Source organism: Pseudophryne corroboree, assembly GCF_028390025.1.
Source record: "Pseudophryne corroboree isolate aPseCor3 chromosome 3 unlocalized genomic scaffold, aPseCor3.hap2 SUPER_3_unloc_4, whole genome shotgun sequence".
Lineage (NCBI taxonomy): Eukaryota > Metazoa > Chordata > Amphibia > Anura > Myobatrachidae > Pseudophryne > Pseudophryne corroboree.
Window position 1 is genome coordinate 858522 of NW_026967530.1, and position 18337 is coordinate 876858.

At 47.8% G+C, this 18337-nt stretch overlaps 1 protein-coding gene across 1 annotated transcript in view; it reads left to right on the forward strand.

The window, feature by feature from the left end:
- LOC134984205 (zinc finger protein 665-like) overlaps positions 1-15631 on the forward strand; it is a 33566-nt gene extending 17935 nt beyond the window's left edge. The window contains exons 4-5 of the mRNA XM_063949839.1: positions 5572-6547; positions 13836-15631. Of these exons, the coding sequence (XP_063805909.1) occupies positions 5572-6547; positions 13836-15325 (2466 nt within the window). The 3' untranslated portion in view covers positions 15326-15631. The remainder of the gene's footprint in view (positions 1-5571; positions 6548-13835) is intronic.
- The last annotated feature ends 2706 nt before the right edge of the window (positions 15632-18337 follow it).

Sequence of the window (18337 nt, forward strand, 5' to 3'; positions counted from 1 at the left end):
AGCCACACCAATCACACCGTATAACTCGTGATATTATACCCAGTTAACAGTATGAAACAATTGAGCCTCTCAACAGATGGCTCAACAATAACCCGATTTAGTTAACAATAACTATGTACAAGTATTGCAGATAAACCGCACTTGGGATGGGCGCCCAGCATCCACTACGGACTACGAGAAATAGAATTACCGGTGAGTAAATTCTTATTTTCTCTGACGTCCTAGTGGATGCTGGGAACTCCGAAAGGACCATGGGGATTATACCAAAGCTCCCAAACGGGCGTGAGAGTGCGGATGACTCTGCAGCACCGAATGAGAGAACTCCAGGTCCTCCTTAGCCAGGGTATCAAATTTGTAGAATTTTGCAAACGTGTTTGCCCCTGACCAAGTAGCAGCTCGGCAAAGTTGTAAAGCCGAGACCCCTCGGGCAGCCGCCCAAAATGAGCCCACCTTCCTTGTGGAATGGGCATTGACAGATTTTAGCTGTGGCAGGCCTGCCACAGAATGTGCAAGCTGAATTGTACTACAAATCCAACGAGCAATAGTCTGCTTAGAAGCAGGAGCACCCAGCTTGTTGGGTGCATATAAAATAAACAGCGAGTCAGATTTTCTGACTCCTGCTGTCCTGGAAACATATATTTTCAGGGCCCTGACAACGTCTAGCAACTTGGAGTCCTCCAAATCCTTAGTAGCCGCAGGCACCACAATAGGCTGGTTCAGGTGAAACGCTGACACCACCTTAGGGAGAACTGGGGACGAGTCCTCAATTCCGCCCTATCCATATGGAAAATCAGATAAGGGCTTTTACATGATAAAGCCGCCAATTCTGATACTCGCCTGGCCGAAGCCAAGGCCAATAACATGACCACTTTCCACGTGAGATATTTCAGATCCACAGTCTTTAGTGGCTCAAACCAATGTGATTTTAAGAAAACTCAACACCACGTTGAGATCCCAAGGTGCCACAGGGGGCACAAACGGGGGCTGAATATGCAGCACTCCTTTTACAAATGTCTGAACTTCAGGTACTGAAGCCAGTTCTTTTTGAAAGAAAATCGACAGAGCCGAGATCTGTACCTTAATGGAACCTAATTTTAGGCCCATATTCACTCCTGCTTGCAGGAAATGCAGAAATCGACCTAGTTGAAATTCCTCTGTTGGGGCCTTTTCGGCCTCACACCATGCAACATATTTCCGCCATATGCGGAGATAATGATTTGCTGTAACCTCTTTCCTGGCTTTAATAAGCGTAGGAATGACTTCTTCCGGAATGCCCTTTTCCTTTAGGATCCGGCGTTCAACCGCCATGCCGTCAAACGCAGCCGCGGTAAGTCTTGGAACAGACAGGGCCCTTGCTGTAGCAGGTCTTGTCTGAGCGGCAGAGGCCACGGGTCCTCTGAGATCATCTCTTGAAGTTCCGGGTACCACGCTCGTCTTGGCCAATCCGGAACCCCGAGAATTGTGTTTTACTCCTCGCCTTCTTATTATTCTCAATACCTTTGGTATGAGAGGCAGAGGAGGGAACACATAAACTGACTGATACACCCACGGTGTCACTAGAGCGTCCACAGCTATCGCCTGAGGGTCTCTTGACCTGGCGCAATACCTCTCTAGTTTTTTGTTCAGGCGGGACGCCTTCATGTCCACCTGTGGACAATCCCACTGATTTACAATCATTTGGAAGACTTCTTGATGAAGTCCCCACTCTCCCGGGTGGAGGTCGTGCCTGCTGAGAGTCTGCTTCCCAGTTGTCCACTCCCGGAATGAACACTGCTGACAGTGCTAGTAGATGATTTTCCGCCCATCGGAGAATTCTTGTGGCTTCTGCCATTGCCATCCTGCTTCTTGTGCCGCCCTGTCGATTCACATGGGCGACTGCCGTGATGTTATCTGACTGGATCAGCACCGGCTGGTGTAGGAGCAGGGATTTGCTTGACTTAGGGCATTGTACATGGCCCTTAGTTCCAGAATATTTATGTGAAGGGAAGTCTCCTGACTTGACTATAGTCCTTGGAAGTTTCTTCCCCTTGTGACTGCCCCCCAGCCTCGAAGGCTGGCATCCGTGGTCACCAGGACCCAGTCCTGTATGCCGAATCTGCGGCTCTCTAGAAGATGAGCACTGTGCAGCCACCACAGAAGAGACACCCTGGTTCTTGGAGACAGGGTTATTAAACGATGCATCTGAATATGCGATCCGGACCACTTGTCCAACAGGTCCCACTGAAAGATTCTGGCATGGAACCTGCCGAATGGAATTGCCTCGTAAGAAGCTACCATCTTTCCCAGGACCCGCGTGCAGTGATGCACCGATACCTGTTTTGGTTTCAGGAGGTCTCTGACTAGAGAAGACAACTCCCTGGCTTTCTCCTCCGGGAGAAACACTTTTTTCTGGACTGTGTCCAGAATCATACCCAGGAACAGTATACGTGTAGTCGGAACCAGCTGTGACTTTGGGATATTCAGAATCCAGCCGTGCTGGCGCAGCACTTCCTGAGATAGTGCTACTCCCACCAACAACTGTTCCTTGGACCGTGCCTTTATTAGGAGATCGTCCAAGTACGGGATAATTAAAACTCCCTTTTTTCGAAGGAGTATCATCATTTCGGCCATTACCTTGGTAAACACCCTCGGTGCCATGTACAGTCCAAACGGTGTGAGCGCCTTATCCACTCTAGGGGATATCTCCCAGCGTAACTTATCCTCCTGGCGGAAAGGGTACGCCATCAGTAACTTTTTAGAAATTACCAGTTTCTTAACGGGGGAACCCACGCTTTTCACACACTTCATTTATTCATCTGATGGGGGAACAAAACACTGCCTGTTTTTTCTCCCCAAACCTAAAACCCATTTTTAGAGGTGCTTGGGTTAATGTCAGAAATGTATAACACATTTTTTATTGCCGGGATCAAGTCACGGATGTTCCTAGTGGATTGTGTATATGTCTCAACCTTGTCGACACTGGAGTCAGACTCCGTGTCGACATCTGTGTCTGCCATCTGAGAGAGCGGGCGTTTTTGAGCCCCTGATGGCCTTTGAGACGCCTGGGCAGGCGCGGGCTGAGAAGCCGGCTGTCCCACAGCTGTTACGTCATCCACCTTATATGTAAGGAGTTGACACTGTCGGTTAATACCTTTCACCTATCCATCCACTCTGGTGTCGGCCCCACAGGAGGCGACATCACATATATCGGCCTCTGCTCCGTCACCATATAAGCCTCCTCATTCAACATGTCGACACAGCCGTACCGACACACCGCAGACACACAGGGAATGCTCTAAACGAGGACAGGACCCACAAAAGCCCCTTTGGGGGGACAGAGTGAGAGTATGCCAGCACACACCAGAGCGCTATATAATGCAGGGACTAACTGAGTTATGTCCCCTATAGCTGCTGTTTCTATATAATGTATACTGCGCCTAAATTTAGTGCCCCCCCTCTCTTTTTTAACCCTTTTCTGTAGTGTAGACTGCAGGGGAGAGCTAGGGAGCTTCCTTCCAGCGGAGCTGTGAGGGAAAAATGGCGCCAGTGTGCTGAGGGAGATAGCTCTGCCCCTTTTCCGCGGCCTATTCTCCCGCTTTTTTATGGAATCTGGCAGGGGTATTTACCTCATATATAGCCCCTGGGGCTATATATTGAGGTATTTTTGCCAGCCAAGGTGTTTTTATTGCTGCCTCAGGGCGCCCCCCCCAGCGCCCTGCACCCTCAGTGACCGGAGTGTGAAGTGTGTGTGAGGAGCAATGGCGCACAGCTGCAGTGCTGTGCGCTACCTTGGTGAAGACTGATGTCTTCATGCCGCCGATTTTCCGGACCATCTTCTTGCTTCTGGCTCTGTAAGGGGGACGGCGGTGCGGCTCCGGGACCGAACATCAAGGCTGGGCCTGCGGTCGATCCCTCTGGAGCTAATGGTGTCCAGTAGCCTAAGAAGCCCAATCCGGCTGCAAGCAGGCTAGTTCGCTTCTTCTCCCCTTAGTCCCTCGCTGCAGTGAGCCTGTTGCCAGCAGGTCTCACTGAAAATAAAAAACCTAAGTCTATCTTTCTTTCTAAGAGCTCAGGAGAGCCCCTAGTGTGCATCCAACCTCGGCCGGGCACAAGATCTAACTGAGGCTTGGAGGAGGGTCGTAGTGGGAGGAGCCAGTGCACACCAGGTAGTCATAAATCTTTCTAGAGTGCCCAGCCTCCTTCGGAGCCCGCTATTCCCCATGGTCCTTTCGGAGTTCCCAGCATCCACTAGGACGTCAGAGAAATATAGTATAATGGCACTATACTGGGGACTACTGAGGAGGAAAGGGATCTAGGAGTCACTATTTCAGGTGACATAAAGGATAAATATAGTATTAATGGCACTATACTGGAAACTACTGAGGAGGAAAGGGATCTAGGAGTCACTATTTCAGGTGACATAAAGGATAAATATAGTATTAATGGCACTATACTGGGTACTACTGAGGAGGAAAGGGATCTAGGAGTCACTATTTCAGGTGACATAAAGGATAAATATAGTATTAATGGCACTATACTGGAAACTACTGAGGAGGAAAGGGATCTAGGCGTCACTATCTCAGGTGACATAAAGGATAAATATAGTATTAATGGCACTATACTGGAAACTACTGAGGAGGAAAGGGATCTAGGAGTCACTATTTCAGGTGACAAAGGATAAATATAGTATTAATGGCGCTATACTGGAACTACTGAGGAGGAAAGGGATCCAGGAGTCACTAGGGGAAATTTGAGGGATAAATGACCACAGAAAGAGTAGTGGACAAGTGGAATAGCCTCCCATCAGAGGTGGTAGAGTCTAAGACAGTAGAGCAATTTAAACATGCATGGGGCAGACATAAGGATATCCTTACACAGAAATAAGGATCAAATAAGGTTGGAGGTTAGCAAAATGTAAAAAGGCATGTTCTCTGTTACTAGAAACAAGACACTGTCCTTCCGACGGGTTCACTACGGCTGGCCGGCGGTCGGGCTCCCGGCGACCAGCATACCGGCGCCGGGAGCCCGACCGCCGGCTTACCGACAGTGTGGCGAGCACGAATGAGCCCCTTGCGGGCTCGCCTTCCCTCGCCACGCTACGTGCGCCACACTATTTTATTCTCCCTCTATGGGGGTCGTGGACCCCCACGAGGGAAAATAAGTGTCGGTATGCCGGATGTCGGGCTCCCGGCGCCTGTATACTGAGCGCCGACAGCCCGACCGCCGGCATACAGAAGACCACCCCCTTCCGACAGCCCTACACCTTTTTAATGACATCAAGTCTGATTCAAGGCAGATAGGCTTCAAAGCTCTTAAGTAGGCAGGGTCCAGACTCCATTTGGGACCATTGCACTTAAGCTATCTTCTCTTCCTGGATGATGAGCTGCCTTGCCTTAGTGGAGCAATTGTGAGCAATTCTAACCCAGAGTATAGCAGTGTCCCCCAGATTGTTAGTGTTCCCTAAGGAACGTGGCTGGGAAACACTGCTGTACAGCAACTGCCTGTTTTATATACTGATAATATAATGTTTAGTCTAAATTAATAAAATCAGACATTTTTGATAAATTATTTTATTTTTTTGTGGGTATTTAGAGTGAAGGCCATATTTACATTAAAGCAGAAGATATAGAGGGAGAAGAAGAAATGTATGTGACTGATATGGAGGCAGAAGATATAGAGGGAGAAGAAGAGACGTATGTGACTGAAATAAAGGCAGAAGATATAGAGGGAGAAGAAGAAACGTATGTGACTGATATAAAGGCAGAAGATACAGAGGGAGAAGAAGAGACGTATGTGACTGATATAAAGGCAGAAGATATAGAGGGAGAAGAAGAAATGTATGTGACTGATATGGAGGCAGAAGATATAGAGGGAGAAGAAGAGACGTATATGACTGATATAAAGGCAGAAGATATAGAGGGAGAAGAAGAGACGTATGTGACTGATATAAAGGCAGAAGATACAGAGGGAGAAGAAGAAATGTATGTGACTGATATGGAGGCAGAAGATATAGAGGGAGAAGAAGAGACGTATGTGACTGATATAAAGGCAGAAGATATAGAGGGAGAAGAAGAGACGTATGTGACTGATATAAAGGCAGAAGATATAGAGGGAGAAGAAGAGACGTATGTGACTGATATAAAGGCAGAAGATATAGAGGGAGAAGAAGAGACGTATGTGACTGATATAAAGGCAGAAGATATAGAGGGAGAAGAAGAGACGTATGTGACTGATATGAAGGCAGAAGATCAAGAGGGAGAAGAAGAGACGTATGTGACTGATATGAAGGCAGAAGATATAGAGGGAGAAGAAGAGACGTATGTGACTGATATAAAGGCCGAAGATATAGAAGGAGAAGAAGAGACGTATGTGACTGATATAAAGGCCGAAGATATAGAGGGAGAAGAAGAGACGTATGTGACTGATATAAAGGCAGAAGATATAGAGGGAGAAGAAGAGATGTGTGTAACTGATATAAAGGCAGAAGATACAGAGGGAGAAGAAGAGACGTATGTGAGGGGTGATCAGCAGTGTAAGGAGGAGGACTTCCCTACAGATATCAGCACAGGTGAGTAATAAACACTTATTACAGGACAGAGCAACTGATTCTGATTTGGAAGTAAAGCTAGAAAAGAAAGTAAGTTTGTATGTGGAACAAACCATGTTGCACTGCAGGGGGACCAAATACACTTATATTTTCTTCTTCGGGTTCCATAGGTTCCACACGGGGGGGAAACAAAGGGGTGTAGGTGGTGGTAAAGGACCGGGCACCAAACAGTTAAGCTTTTAGGTATCCCAAGATGCTCGGAACGGCAATTTCCGTTGCATGTTTCTGCCTTTGTATGAGCTGTAAAATATATCCTTCAAATAAATGAAGAGCCTGCTCCTGAATCTAAACCTTCTCAGCTATTTAAGAGCCAAAAGGTAGTCACAAATGAATTTCCTCAGTCTGAACATCTTATGGAACTAAGACGTATAGCCTGGAATAATCCTGTTAAAAAGTTTCTGCTCCCCAAGTGACTAACTTCTTTCTATCTAGTTCCAGCTTCTGACTGTGCCAAGGGGAGACCCACCCCCCCAATGGTGGATTCCCACGTAGCCCATTTAGTTAACTCCTTCTCCCTATTCTGCTTCTTCCTTAAAGGGGACTATGGATAGGAGGATTGAAGCTTGTCTCATGTCAGTCTATTCCCTTGCAGGTGCTGTGACTAGACCTACAGTGGCTGCGGCCTGGGTGATCAAGGCCATCGAACACTGGGAAGATGCTTTTGAGGATGGACTCTCAATGGAGACTGTGTCTCACATCGCTCATATCAGGGAGGCTGCCTCTTACCTAGGGAAGCTTTATATGCTGATCTACTGGCTTCCAAGTCATCTGCTACCTCTGTGGTTGCCCGCCGCATCCTCTGGCTCCACTTGCGAGCATCCTCTAGCTCCGTTTGTGGAAGACAGATGTGGATTCCATGAAAGCTTTGGAATTCTTACCATTCACCAGAGATATCCTGTTTGGAGCGGAATTGGACAAAACTGTCACTGCACTGGCAGCTGCCAAGGCGGCTTTTCTGCCCTCTGACTCTGTTCCACGGGATCGGAACTCCTTTTGTCGACATGGTCAGTCCTTCCCCAGACAAGCGACTCCCTCAAAGTCTACCAAACCCAAATAGGCCTGGGTTGAAAGACATCCACCTACCAAGCTGTCACGATCCAGGTAATTTCTTATCAGTATTTACCTTCCAAATGCCTCCTGAGACTGTCCCAGCGTTCCAAGCCTGGATTCCATCTGCACTGTCTGTGTGCAGGACGCTGCATCTCATTGTCTCTAATCTCCTTACTGTGATTCTGGCAGCATCAGGGTTAAAGCTCACATGCAAGTTACAAACAGTCTTTCCCTCCAAGTTCAAACATGGGCGCAGCCATGTTTGTTTTTATCACATGTTACTTTTCAGCCAATCAGCTGCACTCTGGTTTCTACCTAATTACCCAGCAGCTGCACTCTAGACTCTGCTTAATCAGCCAGCCAATCCCTGTTTCCCAGCTGGTATAAATATCTTGTTCCTGGGGTGGAAAGAGGTCAGTGCTTCAATTGTCTTCAGTGATCCCAGTGTGCAGTCCTCCCATGGACTTTCTCTGCAGTACAGCCTGACTCTGCAGTGTCTCATCATTGCATCCTGTGACTGGCAGTTACCGACACCAGCTTCCAGCAGTGCTCTGCCCTGCCAGTAACCATCGGTGTTTCGCCATCGATCCCCAGTAACCATCGGTGTTCCGCCATCGATCTCAAGTATCCATCGGTGTTCCGCCATCGATCCCAAGTCACCATCGGTGTTCCGCCATCGACCCCAAGTCTCCATCGGTGTTCCGCCATCGATCCCCAGTAACCATCAGTGTTCCGTCATCGATCCCACGTCTCCATCGGTGTTCCGCCATCGATCCCAAGTCTCCATCGGTGTTCCGCCATCGATCCCAAGTCACCATCGGTGTTCCGCCATCGATCCCAAGTCTCCATCGGTGTTCCGCCATCGATCCCAAGTCTCCATCGGTGTTCCGCCATCGATTCCAAGTCACCATCGGTGTTCCGCCATCGATCCCAAGTCACCATCGGTGTTCCGCCATCGATCCCAAGTCTCCATCGGTGTTCCGCCATCGATCCCAAGTCTCCATCGGTGTTCCGCCATCGATCTCCAGTAACCATCGGTGTTCTGCCATCGATTCCAAGTCACCATCGGTGTTCCGTCATCGATCCCAAGTATTTCTCTGAACTGTGATTCCTGTTACCTGTACCAAGTCATCAGTATTCCTCTGAACTGTGTTTAATAAACCTTTGAACTTTCCTTCGTTGTCTTGGTCACGCCTTCGGGCATTTGTTCTAAAGGTTCCCTGCATGTCTAAGAACCCTGTACTGCCTCCCAGGTACACATATACCTCAGCCCCTACAACTGAGGCTTCCCCCTGGTCAGCACCAGCCCTCAGTTTGTGACAGTAAGCACTGACCCAATGGATCCGGCCGGAGACCAGGTCCAAGCGACCAGGCCGATGCAAGAACTTGCAGCCTGCCTTGAACGTCAGGAGACTGCACAGGGCCATGTGATCCGCTGTCTCCAGGACCTCTCCTCTCGGCTGGATGGAATACAAGTAACCCTCCGTGGTTCAGGGGCGTCCAGTGTGCCGACTGCAGTACCTTTGGTGGTATCCCCACCCACCATTCCTGATTCTGCTCCTTGTCTCCATTTACCGACACCTGCCAAGTTTGATGGTTCCCCAAAAGCCTGTCGGGGTTTCCTAAAGCAGTGTGAGATATATTTCGAGTTACAACCTGGCAGTTTCCCAACTGACCGCACCAAGGTTGCTTACATCGTCTCCCTCCTCAGTGGCTCCGCCCTCGATTGGGTATCACCTCTATGGGAGAAGTCTGATGCCCTGCTCTCTTCATATGCAGACTTCGTGGCAACCTTCAGGTGCATCTTTAACAAACCAGGTCGTGTGACCTGTGCCTCCTCTGATATCCTCAGGCTACATCAGGGGACACGAACAGTCGGTAAATATCTGGTACAGTACCAGATCCTAGCGTCCGAACTTTCCTGGAATGATGACGCTCTTTACTCAGCCCAAGATGGGGCGTCTGTGTCTACAGCCCAAGATGGGGCGTCTGTGTCTACAGCCCAAGAAGGGGCGTCTGTGTCTACAACCCCAGGAGGGGTATCCAATGTTCAAGCTCTAGTAGGGGCATATGAGTCTTCTCAAAAAGGAGTTTTTGATCTGTCAGCCCCAGGAGGGGAGCTGGAGAAAACAACCCTGAGAGAGGTGTCTGATTCGTCAACCCCAGGAGGGGTCACCAAAGTTTCAGCCCCAAGGGAAGTATCCAGAGCCAAGTTCCCAGATGGAAATTTTTGTGCTACAGATGCAGTTATGAACTCCTGTTTGCCGTCTTCAGAGAGCACCACCCTGTTGGCATCCAGCATGGACCAGGTCCAGGATGGTCTAACTGAACACTCGGATACCACTCATTCCGGTTCTAACCGGATTCTGACTCCTTCAGTTCCAGCTGATTCAACTATCTCCAGACTCAATCCGGTTCCATCCGTAGGTCCAAAGACTCCTTCAGTTCCAGCTGATTCGAATATCAATCCAAAGACTCCTCCGGTCCCAGCCGGTTCAAGCTTTTCTGGACCCAATTCCTGTTACCTGTACCAAGTCATCAGTATTCCTCTGAACTGTGTTTAATAAACCTTTGAACTTTCCTTCGTTGTCTTGGTCACGCCTTCGGGCATTTGTTCTAAAGGTTCCCTGCATGTCTAAGAACCCTGTACTGCCTCCCAGGTACACATATACCTCAGCCCCTACAACTGAGGCTTCCCCCTGGTCAGCACCAGCCCTCAGTTGTGACACAAGCCTGACAACAAGCCCTCAGCCTGACTGGACAGGCCTACCCGTGCATAGGCTCTCCTTAGGATCCCAGCAAGCCCTCCAAGAGGTTATTCAATTCCTCTGGCAGTAAGGAATGATAGTACCTGTTGCTTGGTCGCAACTTGGTGCCGGTGTCTGTTCCACCCTGTTTTTGTGTCAGAAACCCAATAGGTCTCATTGACCTACCCTCAATCTGAAATCTCAACAGGTTTGTCAGAGTACCCATGATTCATATGGAAACCCACTGCTCTATTGTCCTGGTTATGGTGCGGGGGGGGACTTTATGGTGTCCCTGGACATTCAGAATGCATTTCTGCATGTCCCCTATAGCACCCACTCATCAACAATTGCTGCAGTTTGCTATAATTCAACAATATTACCAGTTTCAGGCCCTGCCGTTTGGGCTGTCTACTGCGTCCTGGGTCTAATAATGGCAGTTATGGCGGCACAGCTACGTCATCAGGGGGTCAGACTACTCCCTTATCTGGATGACCTGCTCCTTCTGGCACACTCCCCAGAATTCCTACAGTGTTATCTCCAACTAACTATTGCCTTCCTACAGCAACATGGTTGGCTCATCAATTGGAAAAAAGTCATTCCTCACGCCTTCACAATGAATGCTACATATGGGAGCTCTCCTCGAGTCTTGGGTGCAGAGGCTTTTCCTGCATGCAGACAAAAATTCAGCACTACAGCACCACACTGCTGCACAGTCATTGGGTGTCCATCCACTCTGCCATGCAGGTCCTGGGGTCCATGGTCTCCACCTTTGACATGATGGAGTAGGCCCAGTTCCATTCCAGGCACCTGCAACACTTGATCCTGTCCCGGTGGAATGGGAAACCCCATCTGATCAGGTCACAGAGATGTTTATTTCCCACGAAGGTCTGACTGTCCCTCAACCTGAAGCTCCGGGCAGACCACCTCAACCAGGAGCAACCCTTCTGGATTGGTTACTTCTCACCATGGATGCCAGCCTCTGCAGATGGGGCACAGTGACAGGACAGCACTCCCTTCAGGGCTGTTGGATTCCTGCAGAAATCTGCCAATCAATGTTCTGTAGCTGTGAGCGGTATACAGATCCCTCACTCTGCCAGAGAATCTGCTCCTGGGCAAACCGGTCCAGATTGAGTCCTACACTGCCACTGCAGTGGTCTACCTCAACCATCAGGGCGGCACTCGCAGTTGGTTGGCGATGCAGGAGGTAGCTTACATTCTCTGGTGGGCCGAATGTCATCTTCAGGCCATCTCAGCAGTCTTCATCCCAGGGATACTCAATTGGAAGGCAGACTTCCTCAGCCGGCAGGATGTGCACGCCGGCGAGTGGTCTCTACACCCGGAGGTCTTCCACCTCATGGTGCACAAGTGGGGCCAACCGGACCTGGACCTCATGGCCTCCCGACACAACTGCAAGGTTCCTGAATATGGTCCAGGATGAGAGATCCCAAAGCAACCTTCGTAGATACCTTGACCATACGGTGGGACTTTGATCTGCTGTAGGTCTTTCCTTCAGTCTTCCTTCTGCCATGAGTTCTGTGGAAGTTCAAGAAGGTAGGAGACACTGTCCTGGTATCTCCGGCATGGCCCAGGCATCATTGGTTCTCCAATCTTCAGAGTCTTTCCATAGACGCTCCCTATACACTTCTATGTTCGAACCTGCTGTCTCAGGGTCCCTGTCTCCACCCAGACCTAGCCTACCTGTCTTTGATGGCATGGCTCTTGAGTCATCCATCCTAATATCCAAAGGTTTCTCTCCCTCTTTGGTTTGAACCATGCTCAGAGTGCAGTGACACACTGCCCGACACTACGACCCTCTGGTGTTAGTTTCCCGGATCCTTGCCTTCAAGCTGGGTTGGATCTTGGATTATGTCTGGCCTCCTTCAAACTGCACATCTCAATCTGGTTCACACGCAGGGTTGCTTCACTGCCAGATGTTCGCACTTTCCTCCAAGGTGTGCTCCATGTTCATCCTCCCTATGTCCCTCCAGTGGCTCCTTGGGATTTGTCAGTGGTTCTCAACGCACTTCAGAAGCCTCCGTTTGAACCCCTGGAATCAGTGGATCTCAAGTCGCTGACAGCAAAGACTCTATTCCTTCTGGCTATTGCATCTGCCTGTCTATTGTCAGATTTGGGGGCACTCTCCTGTCACTCCCTCTTTCTGATATTTCATCAAGACAGGTCGGTTCTGCATACCCGGCTTGGTTATCTTCCTAAAATAGTGTCCTGTTTCCAGATTATCGTGGTATCAGCCTTCTTATCCCTGGATCTCTCAGCAGGGGAATCCTCCCTTGACGTGGTGCGTACTCTCCAGATCTACGTGGATTGTACCAGTTCAATCAGGAAATCTGATTCCCTCTTTGTCCTCTGTGGATTCCACAAGAGGGGCTGGCCAGCTGACAAGCAGACTCTGGCCAGATGGATTTGCATGACTATCTCACAGACCTTCCTGTGCTGGCTACAGGCTTTGCTCATTCTACTCACTTTGTGGGTCCTTTGCAGGCAGCACACCGCGGTGCGTCCACCGAACAATTGTGCAAGGCAGCCACGTGGTCTTCTGTCCACACCTTATTCGGATTTTATGCCTTTGATACATTTGTTTCCTAGGATGCTTCATTTGGACACTGGATTCTCCTATCCACTCAGGAGCATGCATCCCCTCACTCGAACAACTGCTTTGGGGCATCTCCATTGTCTCCCCTGTGGAACCTGAAGAAGAAAAGGAAAGTTATGGTTGACTTACCTTCATTAACTCTCTTTCTTCGAGGTCCATAAGGTCCACAGGGTGTCCACCCTGATGCTCCTGGCTAGTATGGGTTTCTTTTCTTCGTCACCAGTTCCCTTTTGTCTGTGAGTGCGTTGTTGTGTGTTCCAGTTCTTCCTTCTCTCCTATCCTGCTGCCCCTAGGTGCTCCGCCCCTCCTGAAGGACACTTACACCCTTTACACCCACATGTTTCCTATTTGGTCTGTTATATTTTAAGCCAATATTCTTCCCTGTTTTTTTGTTTTGTTGTAATTTTATTATTGTATTTATAAATTGAAATGTAAGAACAGCACATTAAAGGAGCAGACCGACACCGTGATACAGAAGTAGACAAATCGGTCACAAGATGTGACACAAAGTAGCAACTGGGAAATCGTTTTTATAAAAATAAATGCTTCAGGGTATTTTACAAAGTAAAGAAAAAAGGGGAAGGGGAAGGATTTGCCTGAAATTATAATGCTCAAAAAGAAGAGAACCCGAACCAGAAAATAAAAAAGATCTGAGAGGCCACTAGGTAGTGAAGATGTACCAATTGCCCCAACCCCTAAACCTAACCCTAGCTCTGGAGAAATTGGGGTGATTTGGAGGTAAACTATAATCTTCTCCATCCTATCCAAGGTTTATTGACTGAAATTACTACAACTAACCAATGTTATTTCACTAATAAATTCACACATTTATTTCCAACAGATGGACACAAAAGCATTACTACCTTCAAGGGACATCTCGTTTGTTCTACAGACTTTAAAATAGAAGATGACATCACACAAGAGTCTCCCGGAGAAAGTCTCAATACCTTAAACACACATCCAGCATCTCACAGTGCGGCTATGTTTTCCGACAGGGAATTCTCTCCTGGTAACTCCGATACTGAACATAGTGCAGCTACTATCGGTAATACAGACCTTCCTTGTTCTGAGTGTGGGAAATGTTTTACACATAAACTAGCTCTTGTTAGACACGAGAGAAGTCACACAGGTGAAAAACTATTCCCATGCTCTGAGTGTGGGAAATGTTTTACACAGAAATCAGTTCTTGTTGCACATCAAAGATCTCACACAGGTGAGAAACCATTTCCATGTTCTGAGTGTGGGAAATGTTTTACACAGAAATCATCTCTTGTTAGACATGAGAAAAGTCACACAGGTGAGAACCCTTTTCCGTGTTCTGAGTGTGGGAAATGTTTTACGCATAAACTAGCTCTTGTTAGTCATGAGAGAAGTCACACAGGTGAGAAGCCATTTTCATGTTCTGAATGTGGGAAATGTTTTACACATAAACTCTCTCTTGTAAGTCACAAGAGAAGTCACACAGGAGAAACACCATTTCTGTGTTCTGATTGTGGGAAATGTTTTACACTGAAATCACATCTTGTTACACATCAGAGAACTCACACAGGTGAGAAACCATTTCCATGCTCTGAATGCGGGAAATGTTTTACTCGCAAATCACATCTTGTAAGACATCAGAGAACCCACACTGGTGAGAAGCCGTTCCCATGCTCTGGATGTGAGAAATGGTTTACACAGGAAGCAGCCCTTGTTGAACATCAGCGAACTCACACAGGTGAGAAACCATATACATGTTCTGAGTGTGGGAAATGTTTTACCCAGAAATCTGTTCTTGTTAGACATCAGATAACTCACACAGGTGAGAAGCCATTTCCATGTTCTGAGTGTGGGAAATGTTTTACACACAAACTAGGCCTTCTTGTCCACCAGAGAACTCACACAGGTGAGAAACCATATCAGTGTTCGTCTTGTGGGAAATATTTTACACACAAATCTCGTCTTATTTCACATTGTAGAATTCATACAGGTGTGAAGCCATTTTCATGTTCTGACTGTGGGAAATGTGTTACACAAAAATCAGCTCTTGTTAGACATGAGAGAAGTCACACAAGTGAGAAACCATTTCCATGCTCTGAGTGTGGGAAATGTTTTACAAATAAATCCGGTCTCTACGAACATCAGAGAACTCACACGGGTGAGAAACCATTTTCGTGTTCTAGGTGTGGGAAATGTTTTACACATAAATTGGGTCTTGTTGTACATGAGAGAACTCACACAGGCGAGAAGCCGTATCCATGTTCTGAGTGTGGGAAATGTTTTACACAGAAATGTGCTCTTGTTACACATCAGAGATGTCACATAAGAGAAAAGCCATTATCTGACCTGTAACCTATCCCTGATTGCACAAGAAGACAGCTGCTATCTGTCCAGGAAGGCTGAACAGCAGGAACCTTAGGGCTAGTTGTAAATGGACAGGCATACCCTGCTGGATTGATGTAAATAACGTCTTGTTGTCGACCGCAAGCCAATTTCTTTTTACCGACGATGTAAGTGACGTTGTGGTTTTCAGATTTTCCTTTTTATTGTTTTCATAGAATCTGTTTGCATAACTAATACTCTGTATGTCTAATTGTTTAAATCTTTCTGTGCTGTAAACATTGTAAATATTTTTTTTCAGAAGAAATCTTTAATTTAGCCTGGCGTTTGCTGTTCTTACACTGATATGGAGGGGTATTCAACTGAAGTCGGAAACTGCCGTCTCGTCGGAAAGACGTCAGTTTCTGATTTTTTTAGGTCGAAAGGGGTTCCGACCTATTCAATTCAATGCACGTGGAGTGGCGGATTAGCCACGGATCCACGTGTTTTGTCGGATTCCGCGGCTAAATCCGACAGGTTTTGGCCCCGGTTCCGACAGTGTCAATCTGACTTTGGCATTGTCGTGAATGACCAAATCCTGTCAAATTTGGGCGCTTTTTGTATACTCAGATGTCGGAAAGCTTAGCCATCCAGCGACCTTGGTGCACCTATTTTTTTCTTTACATCATGTGCTGTTTGGGGACTATTTTTTTAATTTGCCATCCTGTCTGACACTGCAGTGCCACTCCTAGATAGGCCAGGTGTTTGTGTCGGCCACTTGGGTCGCTTAGCTTAGTCACACAGCTACCTCATTGCGCCTCTTTTTTTCTTTGCATCATGTGCTGTTTGGGGACTATTTTTTTGAAGTGCCATCCTGTCTGACACTGCAGTGCCACTCCTAGATGGGCCATGTGTTTGTGTCGGCCACTTGGGTCGCTTAGCTAAGTCACACAGCTACCTCATTGAACCTCTTTTTTCTTTGCATCATGTGCTGTTTGGGGACTATTTTTTAAATCTGCCATCCTGTCTGACACTGCAGTGCCACTCCTAGATGGGCCAGGTGTTTGTGTCGGCCACTTGGGTCGCTTAGCTTAGTCACACAGCTACCTCATTGCGCCCCTTTTTTTCTTTGCATCATGTGCTGTTTAGGTACTATTTTTTTGAAGTGCCATCCTGTCTGACACTGCAGTGCCACTCCTAGATGGGCCATGTGTTTGTGTCGGCCACTTGGGTCGCTTAGCTAAGTCACACAGCTACCTCATTGCACCTCTTTTTTCTTTGCATCATGTGCTGTTTGGGGACTATTTTTTAAATCTGCCATCCTGTCTGACACTGCAGTGCCACTCCTAGATGGGCCAGGTGTTTGTGTCGGCCACTTGGGTCGCTTAGCTTAGTCACACAGCGACCTCTGTGCAAATTTTAGGATTAAAAATAATATTGTGAGGTGTTCAGAATAGACTGAAAATGAGTGGAAATTATGGTTATTGAGGTTAATAATACTATGGGATCAAAATGACCCCCAAATTCTATGATTTAAGCTGTTTTTAAGGGTTTTTTGTAAAAAACACCCGAATCCGACAAAAAAATTTCAGGGAGGTTTTGCCAAAACGTGTCCGAATCCAAAACACGGCCGCGGAACCGAATCCAAAACCAAAACACAAAACCCGAAAAATGTCCGGTGCACATCACTAATATTAGTACCATGGGGATGTACCAAAGCTCCCAGTACGTGAGAGAGAGCGCAGAGGCTCCTGCAAGACTGCTTGACCAAACTTGAGGTCATCAGAGGCCAAAGTATCGAACTTGTAAATCTTGGCAAACGTGTTCGACCCAGACCAAGTAGCTGCTCGGCAGAGTTGTACAGCCAAGACACCCCAGGCAACCGCCCAGGAAGAGCCCACTTTACGAATAGGGCCTATGCAGATTTCGGACACAGCAATCCTGCCGTGGAATAAGCATGCTGGATAGTGAACCTGATCCAGCGTGAAATCGACTGCTTAGAAGCAGGACACCCAATCTTCTTGGGATCATAGAGGACAAACAGAGAGCCACTTTTCCTATGATGAGCTGTCCTCTTCACATAAATCTTCAAAGTCCTCATTACATCCAAGGCCTTTGAAGCAATTGAGGAGTCAGTAGCCATTGGCACCACAATAGGCTGGTTGATATGGAAAGCCGATACAACCTTAGGCAGGAACTGTGGATGAGTCCTAAGTTCCACCCTTTCTTCATGGAAGATCAGATAGGGGCTTTTACAAGATAAAGCCCCCAATTCCGACACGCGCCGCGCAGAAGCCAAGGCCAACAAGGTGACCGCCTTCCATGTGAGAAACTTGAGATCAGCCTCCTCCAGAGGCTCAAACCAAGCAGAACTCAGGAACTGCAACACCACATCAAGATCCCATGGTGCTGTTGGCGCCACAAAGGGAGGCTGGATGTGCAGAACCCCTTTCAAAAAGGTCTGAACCTCAGGAAGGACAGCCAATTGTTTTTGGAAGAAGATGGACAAAGCAGAGATCTGGACCTTGATGGAGCCCAGTCTCAGTCCCATATCCACCCATGCTTGCAGGAAAAGGAGAAAACGTCCAAGTTGAAACTCTACTGCAGGAAACTTCTTGGACTCACACCAAGAAACATATTTTTTCCAAATGCGATGATAATGTTTAGATGTTGCCCCCTTCCTAGCCTGTATCAGGGTAGGAATGACCTCACTTGGGATACCTTTCAGAGCTAAGATCTGGCGTTCAACCACCATGCCGTCAAACGTAGCCGTGGTAAGTCTTGATAGGCGAACGGCCCCTGCAGTAGCAGATCCTCCCGAAGAGGTAACGGCCTTGGATCCTCCAGCAGAAGATCCAGTAGATCCGCGTACCAAATCCTCCTTGGCCAGTCCGGCGCAATGAGGATTGCCAGAACCTTTGTTCTTCTTATCAGTTGAAGAACTTTTGGAATCAGAGGAAGTGGAGGGACAACATACACTGACGTGAACACCCACTGTGTTACCAGTGCATCCACCGCCACTGCCTGAGGGTCCCTTGACCTGCA